We start from the raw sequence: 24,584 nt of genomic DNA, 5'->3' as shown, positions 1-24,584 counted from the left end.
GATGTTGACATTCCTGAAATGGCCTGGGAAATGAGAATCTGGTGACATTGGAGTGGTTTATATCGTCGCCGGTCAAAACATGGTCAAATCTCTCCCGAGAGGTATCGTCTATTTTTAGCGATATAAAGCCTCTCAGGATATGGCATGCCTACATTTCTTAGTGAGTCAAATTCCAAGTGCCGTTATGCTGTGGTCGAGCCCATACTGGTGCGTAGGCGTGCATCTATTTAACTATAAAAGGGCACAGCCATGTACCAGGCAATACCCCCGTCACACCAACTTGACAGCGTGATGTAAGCAATATGTACATAGGCACAAGGCATAATTAATGTCACTGTATTGCACTCCCATTTGTTATCGGACCGTCCACTTAAACAATATTATTATTAAGATAAAAAATATTTAATTTTGTCTGAGCTTACATTGTTGCGGTTCTAACATGTGTTAATCAGGTTTCACTATAAAGTTCAAAGCAAAATCAGTTATCTCCATCTCACCTGCATTAGCTTCGATTAAGGAACCTTTTTCTACTTACGAGTGTTTTTGTCCGGAAGCTTATTAGCTCAGCCGAAAGTTAAAAGTGCTTCCTCTGTGTTCTTCAATCGTTTGACGCTGTGATGCTATCCGTTGTTCATTTGTAGGTATAATCTACGCGAGTCAGAGTGAGCGGGTGTAATTTATGCTACTGCAGCCTGCTCGATCCCTGGTCGCGGGCGCACTTCAGCAATGAGTCCGTCACGTTCCTGCCGCTGTCAAAACTGTCGACACAACTCTTGCGCACACTTACCAGACTATCGGGGATCGGTCTCGGCACAAACGTGCGTGCGTCTAGCGGCGTGACGCGGCGATCTTATCCTAGAAACATGACCGGAATGAGCGAGCGATCCGTCGCAGCCCGCTCACAGCTCTGGCTTACCTTGCGGGGCAGCTGACAGCCAAACGGTCTGCAAGGCCTGCGGGTGTTAACGGTAAGCATGGATCTCGGCTGGCTATCGGATCTGTCCCGTCCTGTTAAACCCGTTCTGACCTTACCTCTTCGTCTTGCTTTATCTTGCTGTGCACTACCACGAGCTTGCCTTGCCCTGTCCTTTCCTCCGCTGTCCTGTCCCACTCTTTCTTCCTCTCCTGTCCTGTCGTGTCTCTTCCCTCTCTGCTACATCATTCCTTCTCCTAGGGTGCATCTTTTTCCGACACCTCATGCGCACGTCTCGCAAGTCAGACTGTAGCCAACGTCACCGGCGTCTGATGGGAGATGATAGTTATCTCCCACTCGGAGCTGAGGTTATGTCTTACCTAGGGGCACCGACTGACGCAGACGGTGAGCGTTGCCTGAGCTGAGCCGGGACGGGGGCATTGTGTGACGGTGCGAGACTCTGCAGCCTGCACACGAAGATAGCATCAGAGCACGGGGGAGCATAACGCGAAGAAGCTGAAAGGAAGGTGGGATAGGATGATGTGATGATGTGATGCTCTGTCATGGCCTTCCCACGTGCATGGTGTCACGAATTACAAGAACAGCGTCCATGAGAAAGTGCGGATGAGAAAAGATGAAGTCATAAGTTGTTTGGCATTGTAAAAGAATGCTGGTTTTAGAGGCGGGTAGACGGCGATCTATCCATCAGTGGTTACATCATGGTGTTCATGGGTGGTATGTACGTGATTTATCGGCATTGTTTTGTCCCCGTCTAGTGAGGTGGCTCTGTCTTTTTGGCTTCCGTCATTGTTCTGTCGATTGAGTCACGCGATTCTTTTTATATGATGACTTATCGGCGGTGTCAGTTCACACAACCTTCTCCCACGGAACAAATGGGATGGAGCATCCGTGAAAAATTTAAGGCATTTAATTGTCACCCTCATTGCACCCGCCACAGTCTATTTATGTCGATACCCGTTGTCTAGCTCAACAGACAATATGCTATGGTGAAGCATGTGTGGTTTCAAAGTTCAACCATGAGTTTGTGCACTGTGCAGTAGAGCTATGATCGAACAGAGCGTCGTGATCTGTTTTTGACGTGTGACCAGGACATCCCTGTGAGTACGTGTATGTAGGTAATGGCACGGTAATGGCACCTAGCACAATGCATACTGTATCATGTATATTTTATTTCTTGCAGTCCTACCGAAAAAAAAAATCCCGACCTTATAGGTACATGTAAGGTAGTTGTTTTTGTCAGACGAGGCCATGCTTTTGTTGGCGCAACGATGCTTTGGCAATAGGTATGCATAATCAATAATGCTCTGCATATGGAGCTCTCTGATGGGTTTTATGTGTCGCTTTGGTACGCCCAGTTGTACGAAAAATGCGATGAGTTGACTTGAATGAATACTTCTGTGCACTTGTGTGTGCCAACTCCGTGAGCTCCGTGCATGGCACAGAAAATTTAAAGGGACTATCCCACCTTCTAAAATGTTGTTAAAACCAGTTAAATTGTGCCCGACTTTATAGATTGGATGACCAGGAACACGGTTCTGGCATTTATTTTTCATTAAACATCTTAGGCTTCCCATATTCCAAACACAAACTTTCAAATATGTGACGTCACAGCCCAAAATTACCTCCTTCCCCAGGCCACATTACTGTCGTAAAGCTGATTCTTTTTACTCTGTAGGCACAACAACAAAGTTCAGACCAAGTTTTAAGCGATTTTTCAACGAACAAACCCATTTAAATCAGAATGACTAAACGAGGTGACGTCACACTAACGGTCGCTCCATGTTGAAGATAGGGGAGAGCGGGGCCAGTTGAAACACGGGGTCAGATGAAACATGGCTTTATTTTCAACAGTATGCAACATATGGCGTTGCCCACACCACTGCGCATCCGCGCTGGACAACTTCCTTTGTCAACGGCGTTTGGGCGGCAAACGGACGGTAATTTTGATTTGACACTTGTTTTTGTGTTTTTGAGGGGCGTTTGGGAGAAATCGTTCTTGTGAATATTGTGTGATATCTCATATACCTTTGTTTGCTGAAAGAAGGACTCCTGGCTCCGGAATAACACCTTATTTGGCCCTTCATTCAGCATGATGCCGTCCCTCCAGCTCGTTTGACATGTGCTTTACGGCGCGTGCGAGATGGCGGAAGCGGATGGGGTCAATTGAAACGCTTCTCTGAGGGTCAGTTGAAACAGGGCCACAGGCCGTTTCAATGGACCCCGGTGACCTTTGCAATGGTTATTGTTCAGGGGCTGTAAACATTAAAGGAAATAGTCCACCTTTGAAATGAGCTTTAAACTGAAATAGTAGTTTAATAGAGCTTAATTTTTGACCCCTTTTTCTCCAGCTTTTTGCTTGAAAGCACACTATAGCCTGAGATATTTCTCATTTTTCTCATCCGCCCATTTTACCATAGTCTATGTACTTTATGTCACCTATTATGAGGAACTTTGCACTTTTAGCTTTCCAACGACCTATTGAATGTAGCATTTGGAAAAGTAAACCGGACAAAATATCTCCTTACGAAAGTGGCCTTAAAGAGGAAAACATCCCATTGTTAAGGATAGGTGCAATTGACCCCATGGGCTGGTTCAATTGACCCTCGCATCGGGGTCATTTGAAACGGGCGTAGAGCTGTTTTATAAGCATGCGTTTGGCAGTAAAATATGTTTGAAACATAATTTTACATATCTTAGAATAAAGCCAAAAGAGCATATTTTTTCATGGCATTGTGCATTTTTCGATATGACAACTAGATCTCGCTGTGCATGTCAATATATAAAAAGTGGTTCAACTGGCCCCGCTCTCCCCTAGGGCCTTGTACAAGGCCCATTTTCAAATGAAGGGAACGAATTTCTTCAACACCAAGAGGCCGCGGGGTTTGCAACCTAGATAGATAGTGGTTTCTGAACCTCGCCGCAAACTTGGCTATCTCAACTCAAACCCCATGTTAAAGGTGGGATAGTCCCTTTAAGGGTAGCAAAATGGACCACAAGTTCGATATTCGGTGGGGAAAATGCTTAAACTTTACGAATAGCTTCCAGATTCTACACGACAGTGGTGGCCGGAAGACTTAATCTGCTTTTGTTGACCATGACTGATTTCAGAAATTGCTAGACTTGACCTGGACTTGACTGAAAGATATGACTTTGATCAAGGCACTTTGATCTTCTACTTACTGTTTTCGGTTTGACATGTGGCCTGCTATACTGGCAGTATTTTAAATCTTTAAACCCTACACATCAGTCATTAGCAATGCATATGACATCATTTGCTTTTCTCGATATGGATATCGCGAATATCGTGGACACGGGCACGGTTTCTCTTCTTTTTTTCGGAGCTCCGCTGGAACTTTGCCTGAGCCGGGGTCTGTGAAGATGATGCAAGAGTCTGGCTTCTGTGGAATTGGGTGCCGTTTCTGGAAACTCTCGGAACCACCCGACCGCCGACTGTTTGGGGTGCCGCCGATGCGATAAACTTATCCAAAACACCAGCCCTGTTTGCTTTCATAGCAGCCGTCTAAGCTCAACATAGTAACCGTGGCACCGCAATTATGCATATGCAACCTTTCCTTGCATTGGATACTATGCAAACTTTGATTCTCCTCCGAGAGCGCGGAAAAGTGCACGCTGTGGAACACAAGTACCCATGCGCTTTTATTACTTTGTTGATGTTTGTCTCTTCTTGTAATATCCATGCATGATATCGGTCAGCAAGTCTCCATTGTTCTGTTGAACTTTGCCCGATTAGGATCATACATAAGCCGGTTGTTTTAGTACTGCTTGTTTTATTTGTCGCTCTCGTTCATCCAGTTTGCGAAGTTACCCGATGCCTCTATTCCCATTTCCGTTAAATATTTTAAAAAGTAGATTGCTTGGAAGGCACTGATCTGCCGAGCCGGCAACCTCATTTGAACATATCAAAGACGATCGATTTGCATTAGACAATGTATTTTCGGTACGTGTGGGCTCCAAACACGTGTGGATTACACGTATTCTGGCTACAGGTGCCGATCATGTGTTTTACACGCGCTGCAGTGGCGCCCGGCGCGTGCCGGCGCAGTTGCGGGCCGGCACGGTCGGGCCGCTGGTCGTGGGGGTCGTGGCGGTCGTGGTGGCGGCCGTGGTGGCCGGAGTGCCGAGGAACTCGACGTTGGCTGAGAAGCCGCGGTACCAGCCGTAGTTACCCGAATGGAACTGGATGATGAAGCGGTTACCGGTGGAGGTGAAACTCTGACCCTTCAGCTCTTCGTTGCACGCCTTCTGGTCGTTGACGAAGTCGTTGCCCGAGTAGCGCATAGCGAGGAAGTCCCAGTAGCAGTTACCGTTGGAGCGGTACAACATCTTCATGTCGGTGACGGTGACCTTGACCTGCTGGCCGGCCGGTGCGTTGATGACCCACCAGCAGACGACGTTCTTGGGGAAGTTGTTGGGGTAATTGGGTGTGGTGATGGTGCCCGGTTGTGTCATGTCGATGTTCCCGCAGTCGACCCCCGGGTAGTAGCTGCCGTTGAGCGTCTCGCAGTTGGCGCCGGAGGTGTTGGGCGGACAGACGCACGTGCAGGTCTTGCCGACGAAGCCGCCGTTCTGGCAGGTGGGCGGACTGGAGCAGCTACCGGCGCAGTTGTACATGGCGTTGGCGATCTGCTTGTCACGGTGCGACAGTCCCCCACGGCGGCCGATCAGACCTCCCTGCAGGAAGTTGTTGACACGGATAGTGTCCTGGCCGTTCTTGGTGAAGTAAGTGCTACCGTAGTGCATCACCGAGGACAGGTCGTACGGCACCGAGTAGTTGTTGGGCGTGGACTTCTTGTTGAAGTTGTACGCCTTCCCGTCCTGGATATTCTCGAAGAGGATTGTGACGTAGTTGTCGCGGTCGTTGCGCGACTGCTGGTGCGACAGGCCCATGGCGTGGCCGAACTCGTGCACCACCGTGCCCAGAGAGGTGCAGCCGGAGCCGATGCTGAGGTCCTGACTTCCGGAATAGGTGATCTGACCGACGTGGGACCAGCAGCCGGTCGACTTGATGACGTTGATGTGCGGCACGCTGGAGCCCTCGGCCACCTCGTTGAACTCGATGCAGGTGTGGTCCCGCCAGTGCTGGATTCCGGCCAGGATGGCGGTCCGGTCGGCGGACGAACTGGAGCTGATGGCGAAGCTGACCGGGCTGGTCCAGAGGTTGGTGGCCGCCTGACGGCCGTCGCGCTGCTCGGCCGTCAGCACCATGTCCGATTCGAACAGCTCACGGCCGTCGTCGGTGATTGACGGGTTGCGGTACTCGAAGTTGTCGTCAACAGGGATCTCTGGTTTGCGACTGTCGGAGGCAAGCTCATCAGAGGCCCATTGTAACCCAGGCTTACGTCCCGGAGCGGGAGCGCCAGTGATCCACTGTCCCTCGGGCTTACCGCCAGGGGCCTCAGTGACCCACTGGTCCAGAGGAGACACCTGCCGCGGCTTGGCGGCCGTCACCGCCAGAAGAATGCTCACCAGCAGGATTCTCATGGTGTCGTCAGCGGTAATCGGTGGAGAGGAGGAATCTCGAATGTCCAAGTCTCGAAGACGGCGAGGCTCGAATGCTTAGACCTTGACAGACACCCGCTTTTATCTGGTAACCTGAAGTGCATCGTCATTCGTCATCATACTCTAAATGACTGTCTTAGACGATCATTTTTTTTCACATGTGCGCAGGTGTAACACCTTTATTGTTCCGCCCTCCAATTGGTACACAGGTGCCTCGGAAGACGTCACCTGACGGTACTGATTGACGTTACCATTTTCGCTCAGTCCTTACCTCAGACACGGCAATGAGGAGCGTCTCAAATATTTCTTTTTCGGGAGTAGGTACCTACCTATGACGCATGTGTAATTTGTAAATGCTGATAAGGTTTTACAATGATTGTAAGAAAAAGCAATAGATAATTTTTAAGAAAGTCTTGGAAGTTGGAATCCTAATTCGATAAAGGGAAAAGTTCATTTTTTCACATGGGGTTTTGAACTGGAATAGCAGTTTCGTAGCTTGAGCTGATGCTTAGGTATAGCACCAATCAGGAGCTTTTACTGTCCAACGATCACCCTAGACAAATATATTCCAGCTCTCGTTCATGAGTGCCTTGCAGAGGAATGCGTGCCTTGCTGAGGAAAGCAGCTACGTCATCGTCAGCCAATCATGCTGCTTATAGCCAATGCAGCTTGCGTATAGGTTTGAACTACGCAATATGATTGGCCAACGCTCAATAAGCTTCCACGTCAAACATGGTTTTATGCAAAATATAGTTCTTCCTATATTAAAATAAAGAAAATAATCCTTTTAATAAAAATATTTTATTTTATTCTCAGATCCTTTCGAGCATAAAAAATCATAAATCCATTGCAAAAAAAAACTAATTTTAGGAATGTGAACTATTCCCTTTAACAAGACACAAATCAGGCTATTTCTGCATAGCTTTCTAGCTGGATGCGTCAAGTGTCGTGATTACATTGATATTGCGTTGACCTATACTTCTTTTGAATAGCATTGTAGAAACGGAGATGGCGATGACCAAGTTTCGAACAAATCGCGTTTTCACTTTTTCTTGGTCATACAGGGTGGAAAGTAATTACGCGAACATACTTTTTCGTCTTCTAGTAATGAAAAAAACGGCGGTGACATAAACAATATATGTTTTACTTTATCCTTATCTAGTTGCGATGCATTGACATAGGCGTTCCGGCATGATTTACATCAGCATGTGAAGATCTGTTGGCCAAAGCTCAGCCCACACCTTATGGAGCTGTCCAGTGAGGTAATCGGTGTTGGTGGCTCCTTGCAGCTTTTAGACGGTCTCCTGAGGAGTCATCTGGAGATTTTTAATCGAATTGAGGCCCAGGCGTTTCCCAGATCAGCTTTTGTATGTCCTGAAGAAAAACAGGTTCTCACAGCACCAGTATTGCGTTTTGTTGGCCGTGAAAGTAAGGATTTCACCAATCACGAAGAGCAGTTTCTTTGCGTCAGGCACAAAAGTGCGCTCAGTCATTTTGCCCCTTTCGTTGCACGGTGGATTAGACAGAGACACTCGTCTTGGAGGATGTTCCACCGGTTGTATACTTTATTTTTAGTGACCTTTTTTAGCGCTACACGCAATTCTGACACCACCCGGGGGCTCGTGACCCACTGATGTGTTCCTTTGCCGGATGTTTGAAGGTTGGGACGGACGGGACATAGGACGCAACAGCAGCCCTCAGAGCAGTTGTTCTGCAGGTTTGACGGATGAAACAGTTTCACAGATGTCTCACCCAACCACAAATCCAGCTGCCTGTCCTCCTCTGTCCATCTTTGATTGTCTTTGAAAAGCTTCAATTAACAATTCTGCTGTTAATTCGTGAATTTTGGTCATCCCGAGGGTTTGTACGACTTAATTTTCGAATTTTTGCGTATTAATGTGCGAATCGTGATATCTTAGATCGGGTACCCGGCCAGAGTAAGCTATTTTGCCAGTTTTCGGGTCGACTGGCGTCGTTTTGTCGCCGACATGGTGACCACCCGCCCGGCGGCAGAATTCGCCGAGGGGTTGCTGCCGCGGACGGCTTTGCTTTTTAAGTCCTCTCAAGTGTTATTATGTTAAAAAAAAACGTATAATTGTGCAATGCTGGTGCTGAGACCACTACGAATCCCTTCTCCGCCAATCCAGCGAAAATAATCATAAACGCTTTCCCTGGCAGCTCCAAATTGAGCTCTTTGCCCATTTCGGTCTTGTGCAGCGTATGGTGTCTGCACCATTTTAAGTCGAGAGGTGTTTAAGACCTTCCAGGTCATTGTTCAAAGTTGGGTCACTTTTGGTAGATGAGGCGACAACAAACACGACCAATTATGTTCCATGACAGCCCGTACTCATAATAATGCTCCACTGACGGTCAAAATTGTAAGAAAATACATGTTCGCGTAATTACTTTCCACCCTGTATGAGCTTATTTGATTGAACATGCAGTCGCAGTTTCACTTTCTTGGTTGAGGTTTGAATGGCCGCAGCCTTACAAATAAACGTGCACTCATTTAGTCGACCATAAAAAAATGCGTGCTAAAATTGCTATAGGTACATTCTCGCTCCATTTATATGTGTATTAACCCTCGCCGGCCGAGGGGGAGGGGGGGGGGTGCCTCCTCCCATAGGGTTTTTTCGCAATAACTCCGAACACGCTGGGATAAAAAGCTGAAACTTGGCATATCTGACCTTTGATTCAAGCCGGATCTTTTGACACCAATCGCATTTTCAGGTCATGTCAGGTCACTGACCTATGACGTCATAAGTGAACCTCAGCCTCTGCACGGTCTTCAGATGTCGCAACTTCGCAACGCCCTCACTGACAGAGCAGCTTTCACAGGGAAATGAAACTTGCAGGATCTAGTATCCATTGCGAGTCTCACAACTTGTTTATCTCGGATTTTTCCTAAAGGTCGTGTGAGGTCAGGTCATTTTCGTGACCTCACCATTATAAGTCAATGCAATGGGGAAAAAATAAAAACTGCTATTCTGGCGCCCCGGGAACGATCTCCAACTATCTCGAGCACACAGAATCGTGATTTGATGCACTCCTTGCAAGGTTAGATGCGTCACTTTTGCAATGTTGACCTTGCGTGACGTCATTTATGACGCCATCAGGCATCAAGGTCATATTAGTTTTTCGTCAATAACTCCCGATCAAATTAAGCTAGCGAGTGGGGAAAGCCACCAATGGACTCAGAAAGACCTGCCGAATCGAATGATTTGCGACATGACCTCTTTCGACCAACTTCGTGACCTGGGGGTGCTGACCTGACCGTGACCTGAGGTCAACACCCTTAGTTGACCTGACCTAAACAAAAAGTACATCATTCGACGCGCCTGAGCGAGGCGAACACGATACTGCCAAAATCGCGGCTCTGCGGCCGTTTTTTGCGAAGTTATTCACCAAAAACTGAACCGTACCTTGGGGCACTTGACCTGACCTCAGAGGTCACCGGTTGACCTAGGACCTTAAAATTGGGTGCCAATCTCTGCGTCTTGTAACGGCGCACACGCTCGTTTTTTTCGCGACGCGCTAGCTCCACCAGGGGCGAAACGGCGAGGGGGGGGGGGGTCGTACCCGCCCCCCCCCCCCTCGGCCGGCGCGTATGTAGAAAACCAATAGGTCCGGCGAGGGTTAACTTATTGCGTCTGCCTCTGGGGTATAGACATAAGGTTCATATTTTATGCCTAACCATACAATTTTAAGCCTGATTTACGACGCTCCCCTGTTCAATGAAGTGAAGCATCTGTTGGTTCACTTTCGTAGTTCGTTCATCCCGTATCGCCGCTTTGATGTTCAAAGATTCACATGATATAGCTTTAGGTTGTACCTACGATTCTAAAAAGTGATGATATTTCAGTTTTGATTCGTCATTTCCGTCTAATAAATCGTACGTCTTATTACCTGTCAATCAGTCGTGACATGAGCCAGAGCACAAGTGGAGTGCAGAGGCGTCTGCTCGGTCACCTAAGCAATTTTCACACACTTTGCCAGCTTTTCAAAGAAATTGCTTGTCATAGCGCATAGACGACTGTTCACACTTGTACCGTGACAGTGCACCTTACCGGGCGCCATATAAGTGCAGTCCTCGCCGCCATCAGCCACGTCTCACGACTCCATCCTCTGTCACAAGTGGAGGACTTCTCTGCTCCGCTGCACCCGCCCAGGCAGCTGACATGAAGACCCTGCTGCTTCTCTGCTCCGTGGCGGCACTGGCGCTGGCCAAGCCGTCCTCTGAGATCGACGACCCCACCATTTTGGCGCGCGGAACGAGCACCGTGCTCTCGTGCGGCACGCACACCCTGTCCCCGGGAGTATACACCGTCCAGTCGCCCAACTACCCGAACAACTACGGCAACTACGACAACTGCAGCTACACCCTCAGCCCCGGCATCGGCGTCAGCAGCATGACGTTCGCCTGCTGCGAGTTTGACGTGGAGGCGAACAGCAGCTGCGGGTACGACTGGCTGCAGGTACTGGGCAGGAAATACTGTGGCCAGCAGGGCCCGCCGGTACAGACAGTGTCCGGGCCCCTCGAGGTGGTCTTCCGCTCGGATGAGTCAATCACGGGACCCGGCTTCTACTGCGAGGTCGAGGCCGTCGCATAAGCGTACGATTCGTGTGACCTGCTGAACTGACTCGAACGCGCCGGTGGTGTAAGATGGCTGCTATCAAATAAATAAAGCAATGGATAAAATACATATATGAATAATATGGAGGCTGCAGTTTCTGTCTTTACCAGCTGTTTCAGCTCCTTTTATCTTTCGGCTCTCGTATCTGGAAACTGAAGTTACGGTTGTAATACATAAACTGAACTAAACAGATACCTAGTGCTTTTATTTACGCCGGCGATTTGAGGAATATCGTTTCAGCAAGGCATCAGTTCGGGACTGACTTGCAGAAATTCACACGGGTAGTGCGTAAATTGCCATTTCGTCAACACGAGCTCAGCCTAGAAAGGTCAGCCCAACCAGTATTGTGCCTTTCCCTGCTGGCAAAAACGGGATTTGCTTGTCCGTGCCGTATATGTACGCATGCATACGAGTACGAGTTGGTAAATTTCCATACGGACTCTGCCCAAGCATTATGCACAAAACACATTGAGGCCACAAAGCTGACGTACTAACTATTACATCAGTCCCATCACCATCGTCCACGGGCACACTCGTCCTCTCGCCGCTGTGTTCTACACGAAAACCTCCCTCCGTACTTGCGCGGTAAAAGCCAACGGGTGTCGATAGCTGTGTTTTGAGTTCGGTCCGCGCCCATTTTCACAACGATCCTATCACGGTGTCGCGTCAGCCGAGGGGCGGGCGGCGACATTACGCGATACAACAGCCAAAAACGTCTTCTCATGAATGCAGCAGACATAAGTGCTGAACTCCTGTAAAAGACTGGGTATTTTACACAAACTACTGGTGGCTTCGTCGCGTGCCGATGGCCTACTGAGCACTATTGACTCTCCCTATTGACTATATTAAGCGACTATCGACTATTGATGAGTCATTCAGTCACATGGTTCACCCTGTGAAGATCTGATGTAGTTTACCAACACGTCGCCGGTCCATCAAAGCGGGAGCTCGGTGACCGCCACGGCCCTACAGGAGTGGAGGCGGGCGCGTCGTCGCCGCCGTCGCCGCCGTCTGCAGCGGTGACGACTGTACTGACAGCCTCACTCGGCACGGAGGAACGGTCCCGTTCCACCGGCTGTCGCCAGCGTCACTTGTGGCTCTGTTTGGAGACTGGGCTTGATAGGGCGCAGCCTTTGTGCTGAGAGCGTGTGGTCTCGACGTCGGTCATTACTCAGCGCGTCTCAGATCTGCTCTTGATGTGCTCTATATATGCTCTTCATCACATGTGACCATCGTGACCCCTTATTTGGCAGTGTGTGACCGAACCAATGAGGTGACCACAGCGACCAAATCAATTTGCGTGCCTAAAAAAGTACAACTTTCCCACTATAAAGCGACCAGGAAGCCATAAATCTTTTATGACTAAACACAGCAGCTCATGCTCACTCATCACCGTTCTCTCGTGTCACCCTGACCGTGTATCGTTCTCTCGTGTTTCAGACGGGTCATATCCGGACCTCTGAAGGCAGCTACCTGATCTGGCCGTCGGAGGAAGCACCTCAGAGCACTACCGGCGCCCACCACCTGCAGCGGTACCCGACGGCGCCGCTGGGCTCAGGTCAGCCGCGGGACACGACGGCGCCGACGCGTCGCGACGGCCGCGCCGGTCCGGTCCGGGACGGGGCAGCGGGTCGGAACTCTGCTGGGGTGGGGTCGAAGCTGCATGCTCTTCGGCCTCTTCCCACTACTGACCGAATCCACCGTTCCTGTGTTTCATTGTTAGTGCGGAAAATTATGCCTAACTTTAATCGATGAGAACGATGTCGCAACCAGCACCAAGTGCCAAAACTGCAGAGTGCAGAGCATGGTTGTAAAGGTCTGAGGCTGGGGTTCCGAAGTCCGCTTTCAGGCTGGAAGAGAGGTCGGAACATCGAGGCAGAAGTCACGGCGGCCACTAACCACTCACGCCCGTCTATAAAGATGCGGGGACTGGAAAGGTGGTTTTCTTCTATCTTCTTAATAATGAATGAAATAATAAACACTACCATTCACACTACCCCATACTTGCACCCATATAACGAAAAAAAAAACGTTTTTACACCTATCAGGCTATTTGTGTGGGTATCGTCAGATTAAAAAAAAAATCATTCAAGTACGGACCGTACCTGTGTGTATGGTCCCACCAAATAGGTTTACGGATGTCGTTCCTCAGCATAAATTTTGGCAAACAGCCATGAGATGTGACATTTGCTGTTACCCAGTGGAGGATTTGGAGCGGTTCGAGAAATGTTACCCAGCCAGTCAATCGGTTTATCGTCAGTTGTTCAGGCATCGATTCACAGTCTCGCTCCCCGGTCCGTAAATAAGACTTTTGCTGATGCTGCAGTGCTATAAGCGGATCGTGGGCTGTCAACAACCACATTTTTGAATTTAATGTAGCTAAGATTAAACTTTATCAGATAAGCGGACTGAACATCCCAAAGTGCCAGGCATCGAGAATCGTGGTAAACGGGCTCATGTAAAAGTAACTGGATGCATTAAAAGCGGTGGTTTATAGCATGACATTGCAGCATGATTGCAGTTCTTAAATTAATTAGTCAGATGCTATGCATACTTGTATTGATGGGACTGCACGTCTCTTAATTTGATATTTAAATGACTTTTCCCGCCTCGACAATGTTGAAGAAAATCCTTTGAAATCGGAGGCGCCAGATGATAAATAAGGTCATGCAATGCTGAAGCAATGTTGAATATTTATGCACTATAGTCTGTTCCATATCAAGCTTGCAGTTGGAGTTTCTTCGGCAGATCGCTCCTCCGCTCAAGAATTTGCGTCTTAACATGTAAGAGCTGTATATACAGAAATCACGCACTGCTTTCAGCAGGGCACTTCGGCTGCAAACTTGAAACGGAACAGAGTATAGTGCATAAATATTATTTAAACGATTTTGGGTTTGTTGACCCCTGGTATAGATTCAGATATGGCCTTATCATAGCTGTATATTGTATAGGTAATGATATTGTTTTATATCACCTTTATAGACCACTGACTTAAATGGATATTGGATGTCTTTACTGATAGGTATCACAAGAAAATTCGTGCACATCGATCAATAGAAAGTTTTTTTTTTTTTAAACATATTGACGAATCGACCAGTTCTGCCGGTGATGGCATTTAAACAGCCCTACCAATTGCGTATTTTAGCAGGCACGCTCCAAAACTCTGATAATATTTTGTACCGTGCCTTATGCTCCCTGTTATGAGGAAGTGGGTGACAAATGCATCCGCAAGCCATATATCTTCTCAAATAAATTAAGGACAGCTGCTTCGTTTAGAGCAAAATGCCGACCAAGGAACAATGGACACTGGACAGTGTCCTACAACAGTCGGGTGACACGAATATAATCATTGACTATTAAATTATCACCATATCCGAGTCCTATCCGAGTCCTCTGTGATAAGTCAAGTATTTGACCGTGTTTGTATTCGTACTTGACACAAGGAGCACACAGAAATGGATGGTTATATGCTGATGGAATTGCGGCTCCTATTCAGCACATGTGTATAAATGTCCCCCCACCCATAACCCCGGTTTCCCACATTTTCCCCAAGTGTGAGGGGAAGGAAGAGGATGGAAAATTGTATGGTTTTCGTCTTACATTATAAGTTCTTTGTTTTTTCATTTACTAACAATGTTATTCTTCCTTTTGTACCGATCCGCTGCACCTGCACAACTATTTTTCAAAGATAGTAAGACTTTATTGACGTATCGGCGGGAAAAATCATTTAAATATCTTTTATGCGACCTTTCCTCGTTGAAATGTATGTTATGTCACGCTCGACTTGTTTAAGCACTCGTTTATAAATGAACTCGTTTCACTCGTTCATTTATAAACTCGTGCTTAAACAAGTCGAGCGAGACATAAAATACATTTAAACGAGGTGAAGGTCGCATAAAGTACTAATAAAGAGGCTATATAATATCGATTTAAGTCTTGCAATATTCATTTTACCTTTTCCTAAAAACCATATAGGTATTATTGATGAAGCAACCATGTACCTATTTTTGTTTCGTTACGACGGCTCACAATATATCCACCGAAGATATTGACTCCTTATTCTTTATCTCAGTTTGCCCATCGTGCGTGACCTATCGTCACTGACCTTTGGTCTGACCTGGCAACAGCCCTGCAGTCTGCATGCGCCTCCGACCTCCCATGGTCATTGGCCATAACCCTCGCAGGTGGCGACAAATGGTTGTTGACCTCCGACCTGACCCGGCATCGACTGTTGACCTCCGACCAGACCAAAAACCTTCGGTGACCCATTGACTGTTGACCTCTGACCTGACCTAGTGCTGACTATTAATATCCGACCTGACCAGACATTGATCCTGGGTGAACCATGGCCGGTGACCCATGGATGGTGACCTCTGACCTTACCTGGCAGTGACTGTTGACCTCTGACCTGACCTGAGAATGACCCTGGATGACCCATGACTGGTGATCTCTGACCTGACCTTCCAGTGAACCTCTGTTACCCCTGGCTGTTGAGTGTTGACCTCTGACCTGCCGTGCCGGTAATCCTCGGTGACCCCCGGCTGTTGACCTCTGACCTGCCCTGCCGGTAAGCCTCGGTGACCCCTGGCTGTTGACCTCTGACCTGCCCTGCCGGCAGCCCAGGATGACGACTTCAGGCGCAGTCGCCGCTCCACCAGCGAGCCCTATTACGTTGAGGTGATGGTGGCGGCCGACTCCAAGATGGCCAAATACCACGGCACTCAGCTGAAACAATACATCCTGGCGCTCATGTCCACAGTAAGTAGAAACTAAAAACTGACTCTGTCTTATCAATTACCTAATGTATGTTTTTTTATGTTTTTCGATGATTAGATCCGACTTCTGACATTTAGGTATAATGAATTTAAAAATCCAGTCTGGTATGCTGTAGAATGAGAGTTAATTTCGCGGTGCTATCAAAATAAGTTTTCTTATGCCTACGATAAATCACGTATACCTACGTTTTTATGATGTCATGAAATGACCAGCCAACTTCAAACAAAACACACAGCTCCGCTGGTCTCTGTGAGCATTTCCCGTCGTGAGCAGAGGTCACTAGGTACGCGGCTCGTGATTGATTCTCCCTCCCGGCCACTTAGCTGTCCCCTGCAGAGGGACGGGATGTATTAGCACACGGAGTTGGCTCTCACGGCATTCTCGCGGCACGTCCGCGTGCATAAGGAGACGTCCATGATGTGGCGCATGAGGCTGTGCGCTGACATCGTCATTTCTCTCGCCGAGGCGCCGATATCTTCTGGACAAGGACAAAGATGGTACCTTTATCAATACCGCGATACCAGCGAGCTGCAGCATCGGCCAGTCTCATGGGTTTATAACCTTCCAGTTGCGCGCTGTTAACCGTCCTAACCTATCTAGCCGATGATGCAGGATTTCCTCTTGAGCGTAGTTGACATAATGGATTCTCATAAGTCATAACTCGTCACGAGAGCACATCCATTCTATAAAGCCTTGCCATCTATTTGCCATAACTTGTCGTGTACTTCCATGCAGTCTGCAGCAAGCTCGAGATCCACGACAGGGCAGACATTCAGTCTGGAAAAGCCGACTGCATGCTTATTTATCGTCATCTTTCCCGCGATGACCTACCGGGTAGGCGATCTCCGGGATACGTCCCTGACGCAACAGACGACGCGCGCGACCTCTCCCCTACAGCGAACTGAGCTGATGCTGAGCGGTGGGTGTCATCAGGTGTGATGATCCCGTCAGCGTCCGCAAGGGGGGGGGGATGACGTCAATTGTCGAGACGTCTCGCTCGGTGTGTTAGCACTCCGTGCACTGTGAGACCCCCCTCCCCTTCCCCTGAGGTGTGGCGGCTAGTCGTGCTGATCGGACACGGAAGCAGGCCTCTATCGTAAATACGGCGGCGGATCCCCCGCTTCGTCCCGGTAGGTAATGGTGCTTATCAAAACGGTAGCGATGGCTCAGAGGTCAGAAGAAAACATCTAGGAGGGTGTGTTCCGAGAAATGGACTTCAGAGGCAAACTCGTGGAAATTCTGTACCGGGAAGGTGAGAGAAAGGATAAACGTGCAGCAGGTGTTATGACTTGTCGGCGGGATCACAGCTTTTAATGACTGATAAAACAGCAGCATGGTGACGAGTGCTGCTGGTCAATAAACAAATATTTATTCGTAAACAAGGCGTTCAAATTAAACAAACATATCCTTGTCGATATAAGTGGGAGAACATTATTATTCGTTTATCTTATATTACACTATGCAACAAAAAATGAAAGATTTTCTGTTCCTGGAAAGCGACCAAATTTTTCCTATTCATTGGGTCCTATCATAACCGAAATGGGCATTTGTTTTGATCTGAAAATGCTTTTCCGGTTTTCAGAGACGATTTTCGATTTTTGGCCCCGAAATTCGGTTTTTGGCCCACCGTGTCCGGTGTAATTGAATAATCGACTCGCGGTAACTTTCACCGCCTTTCCTATGCCACACGCTTTCGAATGATATCCGTTTTTGCATATTTGCGTGTAAAAATAACGTCATAAATCTATGCTAAAGTAAGAAAATGTTGAGATTTTGTAAAAATTTGACATTTTTTTCGATTTCATTTCAAAATAGAGAAAAAACTAAAGGCCCTATCAAAATTCTGAGCCCAGTTCCTTGAAGAGCATTCAATTTCCGTTCGGAAGGTACTATTTTAGTGCATTTTATCGGTTTACTGTGCCGTCCAGATTGAGTTAACCTAAACACATATCCTAGGTCATATCATATAGCATTAAAGGGACCCTCCCACCTTCAAAAAAGTTAATGAATTGACATGAAAGTGATGTCGCTCGGTTCAGAAAGAGCAAAAACGAATAGCTACCAAATTTCATCAAAAAGTATTCACCGGTTTTCAAGATATTAGACTTTTACTTTTGTTTACTTTTTGGAATCTCCGCTGTTCCTAGCGATTTTATTTGAAAGTGCGGCATTTGTTGCGCGCAAAGCAGCATATACCACCGCGTGCTACAAAACGTTTTATTCAAACATTTAAAAATCGTTAGATATCTGCGCTGACGTCACACATTCAGAGGGGTATTCCTATGCATTAGCCCCTCTGAATCAAAATGCTGTAATTTTGAAATTCAATATTTCCGATTTAAGGCATTTCTCGATGTTGTGAGTGCCGAAACCGGTAATTGTGAGCCAGGGACCCCATTTTGGCTATCTCAACTCAAATCTAATGTTAAGGTGGGAGGGTCCCTTTAACCTGATAACGTATGTTAACGCCATAGGGTCAACGAGGGGTCAACTGAGGTCATGTTGTTGACCCCTTGTGACCTCGGGTCACACACATGAACTTACTTTTGAGCAGTTCTGTCGCTCAGAATCTTGATCTGTACCTCCATTTGTTAGAATGATTCTTCATGCACTGAACACATATTGTCATGGAAATGGCTGGGGGCCCGTTTTTCAAGTGACTCAATCTGGACGCCACAGTAAACCGATAAAATGCTCTAAAATAATACCTTCCGAACGGAAATTGAATGCTCTTCAAGGAACTGGGCTCAGAATTTTGATAGAGCCTTTAGTTTTTTCTCTATTTTGAAATGAAATCGAAAAAAATGTCAAATTTTTTTACAAAATTTCAACATTTTCTTACTTTAGCATATATTTATGACGTTATTTTTACAAGCAAATATGCAAAAGCGGATATCATTCGAAAGCTTGTGGCATAGGAAAGGCGGTGAAAGTTACCGCGAGTCGATTATTCAATTACACCGGACACGGTGGGCCAAAAACCGAATTTCGGGGCCAAAAATCGAAAATCGTCTCTGAAAACCGGAAAAGCATTTTCAGATCAAAACAAATGCCCATTTCGGTTATAATGAGATCCAATGAGTCCAAAAAAATCGGTCGTTACTCAGGAACAAAATGACTGTTGCATAGTGTTATCAAAGATGGTTCAGCAATCAGCATGTGCATAGGTAATGACTGACCGATCGACTGATGTTTTTCAGGTATCTCGTATATACAAGGATCCAAGCATTGGCAACTCTATAACAATATCCGTGGTTCGCATTGTTCTCATCGACGAAGACGTGCTAGACGCCAACAAGCAGGCCTCATGGAAGAACGGCAAGTCGGCGTCAGCAGTTTTGCACAGGTCAGTGTACATGCGTCCGTCGGTCTGAATGGTAGTGATCTCATCGCGGCCGAACGGTACTCAGTAAGCCTCCTATTCTTGCCACCCACATGCTGGCTAAACAAGAGACAAACAGCAAACTAGTAGGCTCTTACTACTTAGGTCGGGATTACAGGTGCAGGGCGTGTACACGCATTCGTGCCCATGCACGGTTTATGCTGTGATAACGAATTTAATTTGCACAGAATGTTGAGTTGTGTTGAGCTTATCAAGTGTTACGTATTCAGCTGTTCGATGCAAGAAGTATTTCGTATTTGTTATAGTAAAAATGCTTCATTTCGTTACAGGTTCTGTAAGTGGCAGCAGACCTTGAATGACCCTGATGTCAACAGTCAAGCTCATTTCGACACGGCGGTCCTTCTAACAAGGTAGGGACACATGTCAACTGCATGAGCTGTCACTGCTTATAAAAGTATCTACATGCCTGCCTGGTTTTGACGATGCATGCAAAGACGTCCGACATACCGACCTTTACCTTTTGTCGCTAGACGTTGCATATTTATTTGTTTATACACGACTAATGTTATGATTAATGTTACGTTATACGCGGTAATATAGTTATAGTTATATTTAGGCTAAGTTTCCATGGTCAGCAATTTTCACCTGACAACAGACGAGTCCTGACTGTTGTATCTTTTCAGCCGTATCTATCGCAAGCTGCTCAATGTTTGGATTTCATGCAAACAGTTGTTTTGGATTCCGCTTCACTGAATTCCCAGTCACTCTCGCCCAGCCCCTGACCCCGCCAGAAACGCTTTGTTTTCATCCAGTGCTGGCAGCGGCTGGCTCGAGGCTGGCTCGAGGCTCACATTTACACCCCACATTGGTGGTCGTCCATTCGGGATGAGTCCTGTTGCCCCGCTGATGGGTCTTTGATGACCAGAGCGAGTCCTGTGCCGGGGCGCCGGGGAGCCCGTCCGGCACCGGCCGTCCGCGCTCCGCGGCCACAGATAGACTCATAAGGGCCGGAAAACACGGCCGGCCCTCGGCATCTGCAGCAGTCGGTGCATAACAGGGCATGTGAGGCACGTGTGCACCACGGGAACGGTGAATCGAGTGACGTGGCAGCGGCGGAGGCCGGGTTATCCATGTCGAGGTCGGACCTTCTGAGAAGAGAGAAGACGACGCAAAGGTGATGCGCCCATTACATTGACCGCGATTTTAACATAGGCTACTGACTTCACCGATTGAGAAAGGTACTTACAAGATTGCAGTACGGCCCGATCGATAGAGTGATTTATATTTGATGCGGTAACAAGGAAGCGTTTACTGCACCGGATAATGTGACATATGATGCAGAGTTATTGCGTGCCGTTCCGACTGAGTTGATATTTTATATGGTATCTTAGAGCTTGTTTTGCTGCAGATTCTGACAATATTGAAATAGTGGACATTCCACCAGTCTCATAATTCCCCATTGTTGGTATGCGTGCTTGGCATATTGACTGAATGCGACAGAAACTTACGCAAACCTGCAGCGCCATTCAGGGACGTTACCGTGCGCATTCCAGAAAGGCTGTCGGGCTGAACAAATGCCCTGAGACTTGTTGTCTTTGGACGATCTGTGCGTTTCAGTTCCAATGTATCATCAACATATCAGTTTTACCAGCAATGTCAAGTCTAATTAAAGTACGCTTGATTTGACGAGACTATACATTGCACATAAATCTTGTTTCGGGTAATAACATGACCACTGAATATCACTGACAAGAAATAATTGTGATTTGAATTGATAACCGGATTACTATTATTATGTATGAGCGATATTTTGCTTCAATTCCGGATCACTGTTGTTCATTTCGTCTTACTTGGTAATTGCTTCAGGCTTCTGTTGTTGTTCGCTTGTCCACACGTTACGAAAATTATCTTCTCACAGTCATGTTTCTGAACCGACCTGAGGTGGCATTAGCACATATACGACCCACAGGATATCTGTCGTAGCATGATCTATAGTGGTGTGACTTGACCTGACCTGACCTGACCTGACGTGACCTGACGTTTACTCCCCATCACGTCTAGGTACTGCAGCCCACAGATACAACGGTGTGATCTGACCTGGCCTGACCTAAGCTGACCTCTGTATTACAGGGAAAACATCTGCGGTCACGCACTGAAGTGTGACACAACATGACCTGACCTAAGCTGACCTCTGCATTACAGGGAGAACATTTGCCGTAACTCTCTGCAGTGCGACACTCTGGGTTTGGCCGAACTGGGCACTATGTGTGACCCGCGCTCCTCGTGCTCGATCGTCCAGGACAACGGACTCAGTGCCGCCTTCACCGTGGCCCACGAGCTCGGACACGTGTGAGTAGCGGGAGGACACGTGTGATTAGCGGGAGGACATGTGTGATTAGCGGGAGGACATGTGTGAGTAGCGGGAGGACATGTGTGAGTAGCGGGAGGACATCTGTGAGTGATTAGCGGGAGGACATGTGTAAGTAACGGGAGGACACGCGCGCCACAAGCAGTCGAATATTTTTTTTACGTAGGGGAAGTTGGGGCAATGCCGGAGTTGGGGCAAAGCCGAAATTCGAGTTATTTCGAAAACCGTAAGACATGGATGCCACCTGTCAGTGATGCTCTGAAGCTTGACTACAAAAGCGTGACTACAATGATCGCATGTTTGTTACGAGTCGTCATTCGGAATACTTCGACTGTGAGGGCGCCAAGAGCGTTTTCAAGGTACGTTTCCCTTGTACTACATGCGCCTTTGAAGCTGCATTTCTTACTCATTATGCTACCGTTTGTCTGGCCAATTCGGTCAAGTAATCTTAAGCATGTCTTTGCATAAGTGTGCTGCCTATTTGAAATTTATACAGCACGTTGAAAAGTTATGGGCCTGCAAATGAAAGTATGGCTGGCTGGGGTAATGCCGAAAACGTGCAATTACGCACGTTAAAGCACGCTACGTGGACTTTACTGCTGTAGAATAGCAACCCGTATTTTTAGTCACACAAATTACACTTTTAACCGACACAACGGCCTCTTACCTGTAAGGAATGATTTACCTGGCATTTTCTTATTATATCACACAATTATAACTTCCAGTGTGCACCAAGCGTCCTCAAGCTCTTAAAACGCGTGTCAGCTTTGATGAATTCTGGATAAAGTTTGAGATAAAATGGCAAAACATATATGTCGGCATTCCCCGTAGATCATTTCTCCCATTTTCGGCTTTCCCCGCAGTCCGGGGCAACGCCGAAAAAGTCACTTCTTTGATATTTTTAGTTTGTGCGCTTAACGGTATGCGAATTCATCAAATGCGACTGGTATGTTTGAAAGGCAAAAGACTGGCCTCTCGAATGACGCCAACAAGAATAGCTTATGTTGTCTACCTTGCGTGCTACGGGCGTCAGAAAAAGTATTCGGCGTTCCCCCAACTTCCCCTACCACGGGAAGTGTGCATAGCTGCAGGCTTTATTGCGTATAATTGTGATGTTTTTATATCCAGTAAACAAGGTTGAACAAGATTAACTACAATATATGGACTACAGAATACATATTTCCGATCCTAGAGGCTAATCGGAAAACATCACCATTCATAACTATCGTGGGAATTATTATGGCATTATAAGTGAACAATGCTTTGCAGCTGCATTTTCAACATGTTTTATCTGAGGAACATCGGGGATGATTGGTGCTGAATTATTTCTGAATTTTAGACGATTGTGATGAGTTGGCTGAGCGGTAATTGGCACTGGATGATTTATCTGACGAGATCCATGCAAAAAAAAAACTGTGCCTTATCTATTCGCTTTGCATCAGCTTCTTGTTTTCTTGTTTGCTTTCATGTCTTCTTACGGCTTAACTGGAGGCTTATGTTCATCAGTCGAAGACTTGTTCGTTAGAATTATGTTTTCTATCTAAAAACAAACCTGAGTTGTCGGAAATTTTTGCAAAAGATTCTTGCTATTTGTGTTAATCACTTTTAAATGCTTGCTTGTTAACGTTTAAGACAGACAAGGATGAATCCTTATTTATTGCTTTGTCGTTAATGCCAGTCTTCCGGCACTGTCGTCTTCCGTCGTCAGTTCCATTGAGTTTCAGTGCATATCATAAGCAAACACTTCGCTAAGAGATGTTTTGCTCGTATTTGCTATCATGTTGTATTGATATTGTCTGCCGTGTGTACTGTGTACTTCATAACTTGTAAACACCGTATTGTTGTTGATGACTGCCAAAACCGACATGCCTTTAGAAATCGCTTTTAAAAATAATAAGCGCAACCAGAATAATCCTCATTCCGCATACCAGCATTACAACATGCGCTCGAAATCACTGTATCAGTCCGATGTTGAGTGTGAATAATAAAGTAACTAACCGCCGTCGCCGATGATTTACCCATTGTGTTGCTGTTTGGCAGGCTGAACATCCCTCATGACGACGACGTCAAGTGTAAGCCGCATATGGGACAGAACAAGACCGAGTACGCCATGTCACGGATGCTCAATCACGATACCCACCCTTGGGCGTGGTCAAACTGCAGTCGACACTTCTTCACCGAGTACCTCCAGTAAGTACCGAGTACCGTCAGTGAATGCTGGGTACCTCTAGTGAGTACCGGGTACCTCTAGTGAGTACCGGGTACCTCGAGTGAGTACCGATTACCTTCAGGATTACCGAATACCGAGTCCAAGTGCCCGGAAAGAAAAGTGAATATTCATAGGATGCAGTTTCTGAGAAGTAAATAGAATGGTGCTTGTTTAGAACGTTAGAACACGGACCGCTAAAGACGTTAGCTCGTTCCGTCCTGCTTCGCTGATTGCTTAGCGTGTAAGTTTGTGTGCCCATGGGTTACCTCAACCTCTGTGACGTTCCCGGCACTCGTCCTGCAATGCAAACAATGCGTGACCATGCCATGACTTTTATGTGTTGGTGCCTACAAATAATGGCGGCGCTGCAACATCGGAAAGCTTCTCAGGCAGAGTCGGACGTCATGGATGGCTGATTTTGTTTTCCACGGTTCGTACTTCGTGATTACAATCCACCCGTCCGGACATTTTCGTCGGCCACATTTGCGACTTTTGTTTGAAGTTTATAGAGAGCTGCACCTGACGTTGTTGCTTGTTCGTCAGCTATCGCGGGTTTTCACAGAAACACCGCAAATGGAATCCAGCTTCACTAGGATATCCTTTTATGTCGATAACCATGAAGAGTCGAAGCCCTTACGAAAGTCAACTTCAAGCGCTGCATTAATAAACGGAATTGTTAGTCGTATCAAAATTACACCTCGCAACTCACTCTCAAGTTTTTTTTTTAGACTTTATCAAAATAAACTAAAACATAGCGCCCTCAGTTGACCAAGTGAGGCTATTTCCATGAAAAAACGACA

The 24,584-nt window shown here is 47.0% G+C and overlaps 2 protein-coding genes across 9 annotated transcripts in view; one reads left to right on the top strand and one right to left on the bottom strand.

Annotated features, from left to right (window-relative positions):
- The window catches only part of LOC122380162 (A disintegrin and metalloproteinase with thrombospondin motifs 20-like), a 99,879-nt gene that overhangs the window by 43,108 nt on the left and 32,187 nt on the right, over window positions 1-24,584 (top strand). For 4 of the 8 annotated variants that reach the window (XM_043363038.1, XM_043363041.1, XM_043363040.1 and 1 more), the window contains exons 3-8: window positions 12,529-12,646; window positions 15,707-15,846; window positions 19,065-19,210; window positions 19,537-19,617; window positions 21,410-21,556; window positions 23,616-23,765. In XM_043363038.1, the coding sequence (XP_043218973.1) occupies window positions 12,529-12,646; window positions 15,707-15,846; window positions 19,065-19,210; window positions 19,537-19,617; window positions 21,410-21,556; window positions 23,616-23,765 (782 nt within the window). Of the gene's footprint in view, window positions 1-12,528; window positions 12,647-15,706; window positions 15,847-19,064; window positions 19,211-19,536; window positions 19,618-21,409; window positions 21,557-23,615; window positions 23,766-24,584 lie in introns of those variants that run through there. The other 4 variants (XM_043363044.1, XM_043363045.1, XM_043363043.1 and 1 more) reach the window with 2 other exon arrangements.
- On the bottom strand, window positions 4,869-6,501 carry LOC122380164 (blastula protease 10-like). The gene has a single exon (XM_043363046.1). The coding sequence runs from the start codon at window positions 6,434-6,436 to the stop codon at window positions 4,958-4,960; it is 1,479 nt and encodes a 492-aa protein (XP_043218981.1). The 5' UTR covers window positions 6,437-6,501; the 3' UTR covers window positions 4,869-4,957.

This window comes from Amphibalanus amphitrite, unplaced genomic scaffold, assembly GCF_019059575.1.
Source record: "Amphibalanus amphitrite isolate SeventyFive unplaced genomic scaffold, NRLGWU_Aamphi_draft 000092F_arrow, whole genome shotgun sequence".
NCBI classification, from domain to species: domain Eukaryota; kingdom Metazoa; phylum Arthropoda; class Thecostraca; order Balanomorpha; family Balanidae; genus Amphibalanus; species Amphibalanus amphitrite.
This window is presented reverse-complemented; position numbering and strand designations above follow the sequence as displayed.

What these genes read in the sequence shown, in the direction of transcription:
- LOC122380164 (XM_043363046.1), bottom strand. Translation starts at nt 6,436, where the DNA reads ATGAGAATCCTGCTGGTGAGCATTCTTCTGGCGGTGACGGCCGCCAAG.